This window comes from Spea bombifrons, chromosome 1 (assembly GCF_027358695.1).
Source record: "Spea bombifrons isolate aSpeBom1 chromosome 1, aSpeBom1.2.pri, whole genome shotgun sequence".
NCBI lineage: Eukaryota > Metazoa > Chordata > Amphibia > Anura > Pelobatidae > Spea > Spea bombifrons.
In genome coordinates, this window is record NC_071087.1 from 14,765,226 (window position 1) to 14,783,191 (window position 17,966).

Consider the following 17,966-nt stretch of genomic DNA (forward strand, 5'->3'; position numbering starts at 1 on the left):
CAGTGAGCTTCTGCTGCTCCTGGAAGAGCTTGGTTGGCCCTGCTTAATTCATAGTTAAATAATTTCAGGGGCCAGTTCAGCTGTTCTTGTTGGATAAATATGCCAGTGTTGTCTTTTAATAATGAACAGTCAAGTGAAGGAGATGAAACTTTCATTGTCAGCTCTCTCATTTTGAATAAACACCAAAATAGGTAAATCTGCACATGGAGCTCTTACTCCACTTATCCACAAAGTAGAATGCGCTCCCCTGCCCCATTCACGGGGATTGCAAGACCACAGTTACGCCAGGCAGCTACCTATGGTGCTTCTGTCATGAAGTTCATTCCTATCAGTGGGGGCTATTCACCAAAGAGGTAGAGTACAGTAGATCTGGGAAATGTAAATATATCACTATACATTATCAAGGGAAACTGCAGTGCGTTTGAGACGGCCTTAAATAACACACAAGTAATGCTGGAGATATCATTAAAATAAAACCCTAATTGATTCCACTATATGCTGTACCGGAGGAATAGTAATAGCTATTTTATATATACCGGTATATATATATATATATATTTTTTTTTTTACCCAGTGTGGGATTTTCTTACAGAATTCACAGTGAGACAAGTTGTTGCAGCAGATTCAATGACCGAGGAACACAATGTATGGTTTACTCAACAAAGCAGGAGAGTTGTGGTTTTAATTCCCTGTAAGTTTGCTGTGTATTATTAAGAGCCATCCCAAAATGTTGCTTTATTCACAATTTTTACAGGAGAAGCACTGGAAACACTCCAGACAACACTATTTAGTGAATAAACCTGTGGCACGCTCATAAAAACATACGTATACATATGTGCTTGAGTAAGCGGCCCACCCTTAAGAAAAATGTAAAAATGCATACCTGCGATCTAAAAGAGTGGATGGTCCAAACATGATGTTGCCTTAGTTGCTAACACATAAAGCAAATACAATGTTATCTTAAAATGGTGTGCCAGTCAAAAATGAATACTGGGGAACACATGCTTAACATATTAGCTTTGTATCGCATGCAATTTGATAAATACCTGCAGAAGTAGGCAGACACACCGCCAAGTGTCCCAAATCATCCATAGACCAGTTGCTGTGACGGTCACGTCAGAATCCTTCTGCTCTGGTAGAGCCTTAAACCAACCCCTGCCCATTACACACGCCAGTCCTGCCCAGTCTGCTCTTACTGGAGGCGTCCGCATTGGCATGGACCTGCTGTCTTCTAACTGCTCAGCTGTTGTAGGTTTATAAATTATTTATCCAGATGCCTTAACTTCACCGCGTCCACATTGTCCAGGTGTCAAACTGCCACAGGGTAGACAGCCAACGACGCAAAGCAACATTTTACAAGATAAACGGATGATATATTAGGGGTCAATTCGCACCTTTAGCCCCAAAACCGGATTGAAGCCAACGGTAATTCTAGATCCTCTAGACTGCAAATCCAGTCATTCTGCAGTACTACAATGTTTAGCGCAAGTCGCCTTACTAGGCTGTATCATCTGGAGCGCCAAATTGATGCCGTTTCGAAGGCAAAAGGTGGTCACAGCAAATTTGATTTAAATTATTCTTCTGTTCACTCACTTTGCATTCTGTTAAATGATTAAAATAAATTAACTATCTTTGAAATCATTATTATATGTATGCATTGCTCTAAATGAAGAGGTCATTTTAAAAAGTTTTTGACCAATGCTTATTAAATCACAAGTCAGTGATTGGACTTCCCACTTTAGATCATGAGATTGTTTTATAAATTATATGTTAAAGGAGTTTGTATCCTTTTCTTTTATGTGGTATTCAGGCAAATTGACCAAGCATGACTCAATCACTCAGATTCTGCTTAAACTGCTTAAAAACACATGAATTTTTAAATAAAAAAAGTCTTCAGAATAAAAACCCCACATCTTTTTTCTGTGAAAGGATTTATGCATCTTCTGGTTGCTTTGTACAGATCACAAGTAACTAAATCGGGCATCTTCATACTAGCTTCTGAGTATATATATTTTTTATGGCATGGTCAAGTGGAGTACATTAGTTTGGTATATATTATTACAATCAAATACTATGTACAACTTTTACATTTCAAGTATCCAAGAACATATGGGGTTTACGCTTTAAACGCCCTATGCATTATGAAGGGTCAACCCTAACATGTTTCTCCTACAAGAAGAGCCGAGCTGGTCCAGCGAAGCTCACAGTTCAGTCGGTTTGATCACTTTTCAAAGAAGTTCTGTACCACAACCAATATACGTTACTCTATAAATTGTCATATTAGCTCAGAATTGAACCACAAAACAGGACTTGAAATACATAAAAATGTTTATTATCAGGTACCCCACGTTCAGATGGAGGAAATTTCAGGCAGCATTTTTTTAATGCAGTATGGACAAGCAGAGCAACAAGACAGTACCGGCACACAAGGATTTAAAACGACCACAACTGCCATCACTGTGTTTGTAGATACAGAAATGTTCTGAAAATGAGACGCCATCTGATGCCATGCTGATATGTAGCACATGGATTGGTGGATATTAAAAAGTGTCATGTGGTTTGAACCTGTGAAGGTCACCTGCTGCCACTGGAATGTCAATCATCACAGATTACACGTAAGGTATCATGTGCAAGCGGTCACCGACTAAAGCTTCGGAAAAGGACATTTGTAAAGATATAGACACCACCTTTTAAAGAATGAGTAAGTGGCACAAGAGCCAAAGCATATAACATATTTAGAGATTTCTTTTATTCTTTCAAATACAGTAGTTCTAGTCCCTGATCATCTTGTTCTTTTAAGTTCTCTCATTTGAAGGTAATTGTCCACTGTTTGACACAAGCATCATGGGATACGGTAGTCAATGTATGCTCGTCCAGCCAGGCCAAACCGCTCACATGGTGCAGTCTATGGGTATCTGGGAGAAGAAGGAAAAGAGAGAGCAAAATGAGACATCAATGGAATCGTGCAGCGAAGAAGAAAAAAAGTGCACTGCAAAAGATGGGGACGCTTGCCTTTGTGACTGGAGAACAAAACTAAAGCTAACACTGTCTTAGGTTTTAAATAATTTCACCAAACCCAAAACATACTACATTAGATAATGATTTTAAGAGGGCACTCATGCAGGCTGATTTTAAAAAGACACAAATCCTTTAAATAATAATAAAAAAAAGTGTGTATATTATATATAAATGATCACAGTAACAGCTATCCCAAATTGATCAGGGTAAGAGATTATAAATTGCCATTGTTGCTTTGACACAACTTGGAAAAACTACAGCGGATCAAATAATATATATTTTGTACGCTAGAACAGAGTTTGTGACAAATCCTGGGCAGATTATCTTGTCCCTAGAAAGAAACATTAAAATATTAGTTTATCTATCAAGCTGCACATGCACTTCAAATGAATTGCGATCTTCAAAAAGACCTGCGGGTACCTCATTTTGTGGAAAATTATAATTAGATCTTGACAAAGGATTATAAACGTTGATATATCTTGCTATGACCCATTTTAAAAAGTACAGGTATTGTGGACACATATACATAAAAAAATAAAGTTACCTGGCATTTTCAGCCTTGCATCTGGATCACTCAAGGTCCAGACAAAAACCATCATATCCATGCCGCCGCTGGCAAAATGCTCATTGTCGGGTGACCAGGCAACGCAGACCACTTTGGCATGATGTCCGTAGAAACTGTTTTGTTCCTGTTAAGTAAATGAAGTCAACGATGTAGGATGAGAATTATAAAAAGTTCCAATTGTTCTTTATGTAGGACAGTTGGGCTCAAAACTTTTGGGTCAGTGAACCACACTATTATTATAATACTTTGCATGGCTGCCAATATGAAGACAGAAACGTCTTAAATGCATCTCCAACAAACTCGCCAGGGGAAGCAAGGCATGTAGAATGATCAGTGCCTTCGTTCTTAAAGAGGAGCTATCACCACAATAACTTTTAAATACAATTCCCCATCCTGAAGTCTCCTCAATCCTCTTCTACTCTTCTAACAAGACTACCTGAACCAATTGGCAGCAGCTCAGATATGGGATAGTCAGCGGTATAATAAATAAAAAAAACAAAAAAAAAAACAAATCTGAAAACCGTACCTTTCTCATGGTATCCACATGAAGCGGGTTACTTATTTTAATGTTTAAATAAACTTGCGTTATGTTTTTATACATTACAACATGTAGTATCTGAGAAAACTTGCTCAAACAGGTTTTTGAGGTTGATTTAGGTGACTTAACATAATAGTTTTTTTTTAATCTGTAGAAACCTTGAGATTGTACGTTTATTGCCGTAAATAAAAACAGGCACTTGGATTTTTTGTTATTCAACGTAGAAGAGTCTTTAGAAACGCCTCATTAGCTTTACTTTGATGGTCAAATACTACACTATCAGTCTCCACTTGTGTTCCTTATAAACAATATTTAATTAGAAATTGAAGTGTAGGAAACCATTAGCTATAACGCAGAAGAAATAATGCGCAGAGATAATGAAGAAAGGTAAATATCTGAACAGCTGCTCAAACACTTTAGGGAAAAATTGCAATTTTATGACCCAAGTAACAAAACACCATTACCAAATTTCTATATTAACCAGTTGGTGACAAAGAATGTTCTAGGCCAGCCAACAGTGGCCTTTAACACCATGAGTGCTGCACATAACATGCTTTCTTCAGTCAGTCAGCACAACTGTGAGCCACTTTACTGTATAGCGTCCAATGATGCATAAACGGCATGCGCTACACACTTACCGCGTATCCATCAGCAACACTGAACACAGTGACCACTTTTTTGTCATCACAAACGGCAAGGTAGGCCCCGTCGTGGGAATAAGCAAGGCTTGTTACGGCACCTTTGGCTGGCAGAGCCTTTCCTTCATCCTTCAAGGTGAGCCCTTGGATGGAGTACAGGTAGACCTTGCCGTCCTGCAGAGGTAAGAACGCGGTACAGTGAGAGAAGGATACCCCTGAACGTACATCTACTACAAAGATGGAACTACAGGCAAAGTACCTATACACTAAATATATATTAGTGATCTAGAGAACAGAGGCTTTCTACACTAATACACAATAGATATTTCTTATAGGTCAACAGCAAATGGACCAATGAGCTTCAGGCTATGACAAATTATACATTACTGCTTGTTTTTTTTCCTAGTAAGGCCAAAATAAACAAATGTTGAGGTCATTAGGCAGAGACATTGAATGAACTGTTTTAAATAACCATTATTAATCACGGTTACATAACCACCAAGTCTAAATACACAATATGTCCCTAGCCTCCTTATTTGATCTTGCATATGTTTAATATGCTTAATCCAAGAATCTCCTTGCCAGGGACACTTCAAAAACCCCCCACAGAATTCATGTATTGTGTTTTCCCTTTAAACGCTGTATTCTCCCCCCCTCACTTAGTTTGATAAAATATTTTATTTCACACAAGCTCAATGAAAGAATGGAAAGTTGCAAAAACACTTGACTTTAAACTTAAACTCTTAAGGCACATTATCAATATTAAATCCATCCTTACTGCTCCTCCGACAGCAACCGTTCCTGTAGCTTTGTGAATGGCCACCACTTCCGGCTCATAAGCCAGGGAGTCGAGTGTGAAGACTTTTTTCTTGTCTTTTAGCAGAATGATCTGTAAAAAAACAAATAAATAAATAGTGAGAAATAACAAGTCTCTTAGTATTTACCAACACAAATATCTAGTTTCAAGGAGAGATACTTTTCCATCCTGTTACATCTTTCGGCCGACTAGATGTTCAACTAAAACATGCGTGATTCCCAACCAGCTGAAGTAACACCAAGTTAAAGTATTATTATTAAAATAAACATAAATGAATGTGGTAAACCACAGTCCCAAACTCACATGTGAAACAGTTTGCCATTATATCAAGAAAAAGGAGAGAAGAAGAATCTGTTGCCTAAAAAACAATGTGAAATACCCTTTAGACTTTGTTACCCAGCGGGGTTTCATTATGTTACCTGTCCAATGCAGACGGCTACAGCATATCCTGCAGCACCAGCAGCAACGCTTTTGGGCTGGATGTCCAACTTTATAGCATCCTGAGGACTACATATGGAATAGAGTGTTACATCATGAGTTTCTTGTTGGGTGAAATGCAAACAAATTTCCTACAGAATTGGCAAATCATTGACACTCACTTATATGCATTGCTGGCCACATCTGTGTAGCGCACGGTGTCATCCATACTACAGGTGACCAGCTGGTTGAAGTCATCTACGCCCATGCTGGACACCTGATTGGAGTGACCTTTTCCGGTGAAAGTATCATTTTCTCCTGTCTCCGCATCCCAATAATGTATAACAAGAGTTAAAGAAAATACATCTTCACAAAACAGTTTAGACTCTAGTGTGTGCACAAACAAAACATTCACACATTTCATGCCATTCCTTAACAGTTCCAAAATTTAAGTTGCCATTTCAGAAAGCTACGTAGGGTCTGATTTTTCTCCTCTTATATTTAACTTGTTAAAGCATTCATGATGTTCCATGCCATCATGAAAAAAGTGGCCCAAAAACATTTCATGATGGCATGGCACGCCATGAAGAAAGAAACCTGCCATTCACCCTCCCCAGGCCGAACACTCTTGCACAAGCGATACTTCCTTGAAGTAAATGGTGCTTCCCCATTCAAAATCTTTATTATAGATCACCTGGCACACTGAAAAAAACTGTCTGATCCCTGCGGTCATGCATGGGGGGGAAATCAGTAATTATGGTACTGGGATTTCTTCTCTCCAAACATACATTTTTGCGGGAGTATTTTGAGCTGGTGGGCTGGTAAAACGAGACGTATGCTTCAAAAATAAAATTTTAAAACTATAACTTTGGAAGAGGGTATGGGACTGTTTCATGTCGTGCCCTGAAGAAGAAAAATCCCATGCATGTTTTTTTTTTTTTTCCTCAAATTCAAGACACTTTATATATTCTGTGGTATTTTGGACAACTGAACTGGTTTGGGGACAATCACAGTAAAATATTAGAAAATATATTTTTTTCCCTCAAACATTTTGATAAGTTTAATGTATTGTCCATACTAAATGTTGGACTATACACCTAAATATGGTATCAAAAGAAAGGTCTGAAGAAAAGGAGAATCATTGTTAAGGAAACATAGGTGTGTGTAACATGCAAAGAAAAAAGGATATTGATGTGCCCATCGTGGCTGCCAGTATATATCCGTGATCGTCCATCGTTCTGGTGGACTGTCATACACTGAATTGACTTGCTGTGTCCCTGCAAGCACAAAAACAAAATAACTCACAAGATAACTTAATAGCAGGCATTGCTGTATAAATAAAATACATATCACACAAAATATAGGAAATGGTATTCCAACATAAATGCAATAAAAAAAAAAAAAAAAAAAAAAAAAAAAACACGCACCTTGATCACACGCAAAGGTCTATTTGGGTTATTCTTGTCCAGATAATTGATGTAACCGGACAGAGAAACACTCAGCAAATAATCCTTCTGCCACAAGCAGCCCAACTGCTGATCGAGCACATCCGATCCAAGGTGAAACGTGGTCACTGCCGAGTTGGCCGCCACATCCCAGATCTTTGCAGTTTTGTCCCCAGACGCAGAAAGGAGTTGGGTGCTGTCAGCACTCCAGCTAATCTGCAGTAAAACAAATTTGTTGAAAGGCTTAATCGATACACACTAAAAGATATACCGGCAAATTTAGCACTCAGACTGCCAAATTGTGACACACAATAAATAATGAAACGGCAAACATATTTGGCAAAAAGTGCATTTATGGGGTAGAGCATTTTCTTCTGAAGAGCCACCATTTGAGTTATGCCACAAATGAGAAATAACATTTTGAGCAATAAATACAAGAGCCACAGCTAAAAACCATTTGAACATTATTTTGTTGTGGCATTAAGCACCATTTAAGAAGCCATTAAGGGAGCTAAAATCTTACACCTTTCAAAATTTACAATTAATCTAAAATAAATAAACTAACTTACAGCATAAATGCCGCCATCATGTGCTTTATCACCACCAAGGCTTCCAATCTTTTCTCCAGTCTTGCCGTCATACAGGAAAATCTAGAGAGAAGGAAAAAAAAAATATATTATATATATATATATATATATATATATATATATATATATATATATATATATATATATCTATATCTATATCTATATCTATCACACACACATATATATATATAATTTTATACCTTACAACCCTTTTGAATATTTTGTCATGGGATTTAAAGGGTATTCATATACGTAGACCTCTAAGTGTTTTCAAGGTTCCTACTATGCTCAATAAGCCACTTTACTAGGCTTTCACTTGGGCATCCGGCCTCCGTACTGCACCGTAGTGCTAGTTGAAGAAAGAGTTGTGGTTTAAGCTTCTTGATGTCATTAAACGTTATGAAGGGCCAACACCAGAGACATTGGTTGGCGTTCTACAACGTATAGTTAGGGTTTTTTAAATATCCTCTGACGCACTGAACTATATAATATGTAGGGCCAGCTTCTTACTGGAAAAACCTGCCATTATTGGTCCTTCATAATAAGTTAATGAGAGGAGATGAAACCACAACTCTCCTTTTAGTGAATAAATCCCCCCAGAACTCCCCTGAAATAGGCACAATTACATGCAGCCCTCTATAGCATTTATCATGTGAAACCTAGTGCGGGGCACTGAATATGACATCATATCCAAGTACTATGCACAGGAAGACACAGCGATGATTAATGACTGAGGTAGCCCTCTGAGCTGGTCCAAAGGTTTTCACAAAAAGTGCCAATCCGATGTTGGTGGGTCCTTGAGTACGTGAGCGAGTACGTATATATGTGAGAAAAAGTGTATCTTAGTATGTGTATGTTTGTGTAAGCGTGAGTGTCAGTACATATATGAGTTACCGGGGGAGCGGGCACGGGGCCTTGGGGGTTTACCTGCACACAGGACCAGCAGGTGGGGGACGTATTCCCACATCAACATATCACTAGTTATTACAGCCATATTCAAAGCAGTTAACAAAAAGTTGTGTGTTTCTTTTCAATAAAACCTGACATTATGTATTCTGGTGCTTGAGAGCAGATAAAGCATTTAAATCTTGCAGCAGAATAAATATTTTCTATGCAAATTACCTATATACACAGTACCGTAGTTTAGCACTGAAAAAAAAAATCTAAAGAACGAAGGGAGAGGACAGAAGAGATATTGTTTTAATAAACTTACATAACCATCAGCACTGCAGGTGGCAAACCGGTTGCCGTCAGGAGAAAAACGGACGCAGTTAACAAATCGGCCGTGGTCCTGATGAAGAAAAAGAATATAATTGAACACAAAACAAAGCTTTCTGCAATAATATAGTCTCTAAAGTAAAAGGAATGACAAAACTAACATCAGATTGGTTGTTAATTGTTGCTTCAGGAGAGACTTCTATTTCCTTTTTATTTTATAAAATATTGGCATATTCATAAAATGTCTGTAGAACCCTCATCTGAATAAACGTTCATTATGTGGATATTGTAGACGAGCCAGAAGATGCATGGATTTATAATAAAAATTTGACAGGCGGCATCCACATCAGTATTGGTCAACATGCGGGTCCCCAGACGATAAAATTCCAACGTTCGGGTTGCTTTGTAGGCAGGGATGAATGATCAAAAGGGCTTTAAGTTTAATTTATTTATTTTTAGAGCCGAGGTTGCAGGAAACCTCTCGGGTTAACCAACACGAAAAGCTTAAGATGTGGAAAACAGCTGATTAATTTATAAAGACCGCTGCTCTAGTTTAGTTTCCATGGATTAATTGCACCGGGGCACCAAGCTGGGCTTTCACTGTGAAGACTGCTCTATGGCTTTCAGCGCTGTGCTTTTTATATAAAAAACACTATTTTGTATCAATTAAACGGCATTCAAAATAAAATAAAAACCTTTTAGCCATTGAAGAGCCATACACAAGACCACTGTGGAACCCAACAAAACCCAGAGGTCACAGTCTGCTATGATATGCAACAAGCTGTATATTACATTTTATGTGTCTGCAGCTAGAAAATCCACCTTGAATCTATATTGCGGTTACCGTTAACCGTCCCGATAACCGACGCTCACATGCGTGTCTAACCGATTAAAGCACCGTTTTAGGGCATGTGAACTGGAACATTCTAAAGAGAGTTTTGGAAGAACACAGAAGTAAGCCTTCTAAATGCAGAACATCTCAGACGAGTACACGGATTGTCTTTTCCAATTTAAAAACACAAAATCAGTTATGACAGCGTCCCAGCAAACACAGATTTTCCATATGCAACGATAACGCTCAACCCTGGAACGCAGCAGTCACGGCAAATACACATAATCCCGACAGACAGCTGTGCAGATCAGGCAGAAACACTGCCGACACGGCGAGCACAGATTAAAAGAGATAAAAGATTATAAAAATGAAATGCTTTGTGTCTCTTTTACCCAAACGTCGGCGTCCTCATACAGACTGGCCTTTCCAAGATCATCCCAATTAGGAGTGACGGAGCAGCTCCACTCCCTACCCCTTTTTTGCTGCTTCAATGTATTCATCATGGGGCTATCCTCTTATTAAAATAATCAGGGTTGCAAGTGTCACACATTAAAAAGTAATACTAAGCAGTATCTGTAAATCTGTTACGAGTTTTATATTTTTGTCTGAAACCAGATAATACATAAATATTGAAAGAGCAGGCAAATTACGAGAACGTAAAGGAGATTCGATTGTCTCTCTAAAAATCAGATCTGGAATTTCACGGGTTGGTCTCTAAATTAAGATTACGATCATTAAATTGGTTCTCTGTAAAGTAAAAGGTATGCTAGAGTCAAACGTCTAAAAAAAAAAATAAAAAAAATAAAAAAAAAACAGTAATTTTACTCACCGTAAATTCTCTTTTCCCAAGTATAGTGGCAGTACCAGAGGGTTTGCTCTTTCGCCGGGACAAACACTTAAAAGAAAACAAAGGGTTAAACTCCGCCCCCCCCCTTACCCTATAACCGCCCGTACCGGCATGGAGAGACAGTTAACTAACAAGAGGACCAAAGGATGGAAAACAATTATCTGTATAAATACCAAATTGGGAGGGAGATCTGTACTGCCACTATACTTGGGAAAAGAGAATTTACGGTGAGTAAAATTACTGTTTTTCCCGGCGTATAGTGGCAGTACCAGAGGGATGTAGCAAGATCCCCCTCAAAAAAAAGGGAAGGGAGTTAGAGCTTGACTGCGTGAAGGACCTGACGTCCAAACTCAGCCGCTGAAGCAGAGGAAATGTCCAGTCTATAATGTTTGATAAAAGTATTCCATGAGGACCATGTTGCTGCTTTACAAATGTCCTCCGGAGAGACTGAAGACCTGGAGGCCCATGAGACTGAGACGGCTCTTGTAGAGTGAGCCGTAATCTGAGGAGGAACTGTGGCCCCACAGGAGTCGTATGCCAGACGGATTGTATCTGTGAGCCATCTAGATAACGTAGATTTTGACACTGCTTGCCCTGCAGATCTTCCCTGGAATTGTAGAAACAGGTAGTCAGAGGAACGAAAAGAAGAGGTACGTTCCAAATATACGGTAAGAGCTCTTTTAACATCCAACGAGTGCCATTCATTTTCTTCTGGTGTCGTAGGATCCGGATAAAAAGTAGGCAGGACAATAGGCTGGTTAATATTGACCTGGGACAATACTTTAGGCAGAAATGACGGTCTTGGATACATGACCACTTTATCTTGATGAAAAACTAGAAATTCCTTAGAGGCTGAGAGCGCCTGGAGTTCCCCAATGCGCCGTGCCGACGTGATAGCCACTAAAAATGCTGTCTTTAGGGAGAGGAATTTTAGTGACACTGTCTGGAGAGGTTCAAACGGAGATAAACACAGAGCTTTGAGAACCAAGGTAAGATCCCAGGGTGGAAAAAATGATTTAACCGGAGGTCTTTTAATAGTGATGGCCTTAAAAAATCTCCGAATTAAGCGATCTGACGCCAGATCGAGTAGCAGGAAATGACTGAGAGCAGACACTTGACCTTTAAGAGTAGAGACTTTGAGGCCTGCTGTAAATCCCATATGCAAGAAGCGCAAAATGACCGGAATGGACGGAGGAGAAGAATGCAGATCTAGAGACTGACACCATTCCAAAAATTTTCTCCATGTTCTCAGATAAATTCTTGATGTAGACCGTCTTACTGAATTCAAGAGGAGATCAGTCATAATAGGTTCTATACCTTGATTTTTTAGGATTAGCCTTGCAGCAGCCAGGCCGTCAGTCTGTACATTCGAAGGATGTGAAGGGGAATTCCTTTCGTTTCCAAAACTACTGAGGACAACGGAAGCTCCCAATAAGCTACTGCTAGCTGGCACAGATCCGAAAACCAGCTCAGATTCGGCCAAAACGGGAGAACTGCTAGTACTCTTGCCTTGTCCATCTTGACTTTGAGCAAGACTCTGGGAATCATCGCCACCGGAGGGAAGATGTAGGCTAGGTTGAATTGCCACTTGATCCCCAATCCATCCAGAAAGGGCGGGTAATCCATACTGTACAGGGAAGCAAAAATAGGGACCTTTCGGTTCAGACGTGTTGCCATAAGATCCACTTCCGGCAAGCCCACTAATGCCACCAATTTTTGAAATATAGTCGGATGAAGAGACCATTCTGCTTGAGAGCATCTGTTTCTGCTGAGGTCGTCTGCCAGGGCATTGAACTGCCCTCTGATGTGAACCGCTGAGATAGCTTCCAGATGCTTTTGTGCCCATCGCATGATGTCGGTGCATAACGATTGAAGACTGGCTACTCTCGTACCCCCTTGTCTGTTTATATAAGACACTGTTGTGGCGTTGTCTGATTGAATCTTTACTGATCTGCCTACTATCCATGGCTTGAAGGATACTAGGGCCCTGAAGACAGCCTGTAGTTCCCGGAAGTTTGAAGATTGACGAGCTTCCTGCGTTGACCACTCTCCTTGTGCCGAGTGAGATTGGAAATGAGCTCCCCAACCAGTCTGGGATGCATCTGTGGTAACTATCAGCCACTGTTTGGGCTGGAATGACAGGCCGCTTGTCAAATTTTTCTTGATCTTCCACCACTCCAGTTGCCGCAACACTTCTTGAGATATCAAAATCTCTTTGTCCAGGTCCTCGTCTTTTCTGGACCAGTGGGACAGGATGTGCCATTGAAGAGGCCTCATTCTTGCCTGCGCCCAGGCTACTGCCGGTATGGTGGAAGTCATAAGTCCCAAAATGCTCATAACCTTTCTGATGGAGCATATGGGATATGCCTGGAGATCCGTGACTTTTAGCCGAATGTGTGTGGCTTTGTCTTTCGGAAGAACAAGACGAAGAGACTTTGAGTTTACATGAAAACCCAGAAACTTGATCTCTGTTGTTGGAATTAAATTTGATTTGGCCACATTCAGAAGCCAACCATGGTTTTTTAGCAGTTTGAGTGTCACTTGAAGATCTATTAAAAGTTGTGCAGCTGATGAGGCTTTTATCAACCAGTCGTCCAGGTAAGGGACCACCGATATCCCCTGTAATCTTAATTCCGCCGCCAAAGGGGTGAGAATCTTGGTAAAGACTCTTGGCGCAGTGGAAAGGCCGAAGGGTAGCGCTTTGAATTGAAAGTGGAGGAGACCTCGACTTGTGTTCACTGCAAATCTTAAAAATCTTCTTGACTTTACGGCTATAGGCACATGAAGGTAAGCATCCTGAAGGTCTAGGGAGGCCATATAATCCCCTCTCTGAATCAGCTGGGTAACTGAAGAGATGGTCTCCATACGGAAGTGTTGGTAAGGAATGTGTTGGTTGACGAACTTCAAATCCAACACTGGACGAAAGGTGCCACCTGGTTTCGGGACTAGGAACAACCGGGAATAAACCCCCTGAAAAAACTGAGATTTTGGAACCTTTTCTATAACTCCCTGACTGAGGAGTTTTAACGCTGCCATAATTAATGCCGTGTTCTTGGTTACTGACGGGTAAGAGGAGACTAGAAAAACATTGTGAGGAGGTCTGCAAAACATTATGGTGTAGCCTTCTGAAATGATCCGACGGATCCAAGGGTTGCTGGTAGTCTGGAACCATGTATCCCGAAACATCCGAAGGCGTCCTCCTACTTTGTCAGAACCGTCTTGCCCTATCTTGTCTGGCTCCTTTAGGGCGAAATCTGGTGTCTTTATTTTGTTTCCGAAAGGAAGACTTATCCGATGGTCTGGAATATCTCTGTCTATTAAAGGGATACCTGCGGTTCCATCTGGGCTTAATATCTTGAGGCAGTGCCTTCTTGGTGTCTGACATTTGTCTCAACAGCTCTTCAAGAAGAGACCCAAAAAGCTTTTTTCTCTCAAACGGTAAATCACACAGTGAAGATTTAGATGCTGAATCAGCGTTCCAGAATCTAAGCCAGACTGCTCTCCTGGCAACCGTAGACAGACCCATATTACGGGCGGATAGCTTGACTAATTCTTCTACCGTATCAATCAAAAAATCATTAGAGAGTTTCAAATTTTTAAGGAGTTGAGAAAGATCCTTATCAGCATCCTCCAGAACGTGGTTTTCTAATTTCTGGAGCCATAAGCCTTGAGCTCTCGCTACTGCTGCTCCAGTTGATGCTGCTTTACTTTGAAGTCCTGCTGCTTGGAAGATTCTTCTATTAGCAGTCTCTGCTCTCTTGTCCATAGTGTCTTTAAGGCCGGAAACTTCTCCAATTGGCAAAGTAGTCTTTTTTGACAGCTGCGCGACCTGGACATCAACTTTAGGAAGATCTTCCCATATGCTGTCATCCTGAAGCTTAAACAGTTGTTTGAAGTGCTTAGAAACAAAAGCTCGCTTACTAGGATGCTTCCATTCGCGTTGTACAAGCTCCATAAGATGAGGCAAAACAGGAAAACCCTTTTTCTTAGTGTCTGGATTCAGTAAAACCTGATTTACTTCCTTAATGAATTTTCCCAGCTCTTGAGGGGGAAAACCGGATTCTGATTCAGATTCTTCCAAACTGGATCCATCCCTGGATGAACGTGAACATTCCCCAGATGACAATTCCGAAGTAGATGGACTATCTCTCCTGCGTTTCTTACTTGGCTTGTCATATACTGTTGGCTTGGCCGCTTCCTTAAATGCTTGGAATGTTTGGGACAAATTATCCTGGAACCAGGATAGAAAAGACTGCATATCCTTCTGTTTTTCTTTAGCCAGGATATCTGCCAAACACTGCTGACACGTCTTCCTCTTGTAGCCGTCTGGGAGAGGAGTATTACATTCAAGGCATGCCAAATGTTTAGACTTACATGAAGCCTTTTTAGGAGGAGCAGAAGGCATTTTGTCCTTCTCTGGAGATGAAGGGGTTAACATAATTTTGGTGTATCAAAATCAAGATCACCAAAAAACCGTGTGGGGGTCAAACAACACGGCCAAAACCTGTCCTGACACACACTCTTGTGGTCAGACAGGTTTGCACAGTTTTTATAGGCAGCCAAATTTTGAATTTGGCGCCAAATCCGGATGATCCGAACCGCGCATGCGTTGTAGCACGGCCGGATCATCAGTGGAACGCATAGCCACCCGGGCGTGCGTTCCACTGAACTGCGCATGCTCCTCCCCTGGACGCTTGTAAAAACTCCGCTACAGAACCCGTCTGTAACGCGGAGTAGCTGAGCGGCAGCCGAGCTCCCACCCGGGGAGCGAACGGACTGCCCGACCCCCTTGGCCAGCACAACCCGTGTGCCGGTTGAAATCTTCAACCGGAGAAGCCGGAGCCCAAGTGTTCGTCCCTGCGGGACAAAAAAGAACTGTCTCTCCATGCCGGTACGGGCGGTTATAGGGTAAGGGGGGGGCGGAGTTTAACCCTTTGTTTTCTTTTAAGTGTTTGTCCCGGCGAAAGAGCAAACCCTCTGGTACTGCCACTATACGCCGGGAAAAAAACAAACTCAAAGATACAAAGCTGTGCTTTAATAGTTTCTCCGCAACCAATTTGGAAAGACAGATGGAATAAACAAAATCCAAGCTTAACATATCAAACACTCCTACGGAAAGTCACAAGCTAACCATCGCTATAACAGATCCTGGCGGCTCTGTAACCTGGCAAATGTCTAGATTGTTGTAAGCATATTAACCTTATTTACCTGAACTGCACAGTCAGTGAATAATGAATGCCTGTTGGGTTGGCTGTATGTATGAGCTCTTTCAGTAGCTAAAATTCAGCAAACCAGAGAAAAGTCAGGAGGTTCCCTTAGTTCTAAGGTTTGGAGCTGAAGTCATGGATTCACCCCCCCCCTCTTGACTAAGTCAGAAGTGAGGATTACTGCTGGCCAGACCCCGATTAGCCATCAGGCAAGTGTGGTGTTCTGTGCCCGGTCACCATCCCCACCTTCCAGGCTTTATGTCTACAGGGACCGAGAGGCATATTTGGCCATTAGATTAGCATCATATCCTACATGGTTTTTAACTCTCTCAACAACCCAGGGCTCGACAAATCCCAGGCGCCAGGTCGCCATGGCGACAGAGAATTTTGTCCTGGCGCCTAGGTTTTGTCAGCCTCTTACATCCAGAAAAAATTGTGGATGTAAGAGGCTGAGTCACCACATGAGGGCGCTGTTGCTGTCTGCCCAGAAGTCTGGGCAGACAGCACAGCCACTCCGAGCCCGCCCCCGAGCCTGAGATCACTCCCACGGAGTGAGCCTGTAGGCTGAAAACGCGGTTGCTGGAAAAGCAGCACTCGTGTTTTCAGCTGCCACAGGCAGCCTCAGGGAAGGGGTTTGTGTGTTGATTGGGTCCCCACACAAGTGTGGGGACCTGACCCAACACCCCCCAGCTGCCTGATCGCTCCATGGGAGCGACAGCGCACCGTTAACCCCTTCAATGCCGCGATCGCGGCATTTAGGGGTTAATTCCCGTTTTGGGGGCTTTGCTGCTGGTGGTCTGCCTGGAAGCCCAGGCAGACCAGCAACAGCAAAAACGAGCCCCCACAAGCCCTTTGATGACTCCTGTAGGTATGGAAGCCTACAGCAGTCATCAAAGAGACTCCCTCTGCAATGGCTGGTCCATAGACCAGCAATTGAGTCCCAGCTGCCAGAGGCAGCTTCAGGGACAGGGGAGAGGGTTCTTCGGTCTCCACATGAGTGTGGAGACCAGCCCCAACACCCCCCCCCCGCTGCCTGATCGCTCCCTGAGAGCGACAGTGCAGTGTTAACCCCTTCAATGCCGCGATCGCTGCGTTTTAGGGGTTAACTCCCGTTTTGTAAGGGGCTCTGCTGCCGGTGGTCTGCCTGGAAGCCCAGGCAGACCAGCAACAGCAAAAAAACGAGCCCCCACAAGCCCTTTGATGATTCCTGTAGGCATAGAAGCCTACAGCAGTCATCATAGACTCCCCCCTGCAGTGGCTGGTCTATAGACCAGCAATTGCTTCCCAGCTGCCAGAGGCAGCTTCAGGGACAGGGTGAGAGGGTTCTTTGGTCTCGCCATGAGTGTGGAGACCAGCCCCAACACCCCCCTGCTGTCTGATCGCTCCATGAGAGCGACGGTGCAGCGTTAACCCCTTCAATGCCACAATTGTGTATGACACATTTGTGGCATTGCAGGGGTTAACATTTGTCCCCACAAGCTTGTGGGGACTAAATATCTGTCAATGCTGTGCTCCAATGGAACATCAGCATCGAAAGAGTTAAAAAAATGAAAAAAATGTATTTTAAAAAAAAACCAAACAGCACTGACCTGAAAGTCCAGGGTGCTTCCAGGTCAAACGCTGTGAGTTTAGTAAGTGGGCTGATGATGATCAGATCCCTCCTGACCAACTGTTAGTTTAAAAAAATCCTGGCTCCTAACTTTTTTACCTGGCGCCTAGATTCACAACAAATTTGTCAAGCCCTGCAACAACCAAAACGAGAGTCATCTAATATGTTTTTCTGATACCAACCAACATGTCGAAAATCAACCGGAATTCATTTGTAACATTGGTGAAG

At 41.8% G+C, this 17,966-nt stretch overlaps 1 protein-coding gene across 1 annotated transcript in view; it reads right to left on the reverse strand.

The window, feature by feature from the left end:
- Window positions 1-2,310: 2,310 nt before the first annotated feature.
- WDR1 (WD repeat domain 1) overlaps window positions 2,311-17,966 on the reverse strand; it is a 27,180-nt gene continuing 11,524 nt past the window's right edge. Inside the window, exons 6-15 of the mRNA XM_053458281.1 lie at window positions 9,239-9,316; window positions 8,008-8,088; window positions 7,421-7,654; window positions 7,183-7,270; window positions 6,176-6,332; window positions 5,996-6,083; window positions 5,538-5,648; window positions 4,760-4,933; window positions 3,563-3,707; window positions 2,311-2,915 (exon numbers count right to left, since the gene is read on the reverse strand). Coding sequence (XP_053314256.1) covers window positions 2,806-2,915; window positions 3,563-3,707; window positions 4,760-4,933; window positions 5,538-5,648; window positions 5,996-6,083; window positions 6,176-6,332; window positions 7,183-7,270; window positions 7,421-7,654; window positions 8,008-8,088; window positions 9,239-9,316 — 1,266 coding nt within the window. The 3' untranslated portion in view covers window positions 2,311-2,805. The remainder of the gene's footprint in view (window positions 2,916-3,562; window positions 3,708-4,759; window positions 4,934-5,537; window positions 5,649-5,995; window positions 6,084-6,175; window positions 6,333-7,182; window positions 7,271-7,420; window positions 7,655-8,007; window positions 8,089-9,238; window positions 9,317-17,966) is intronic.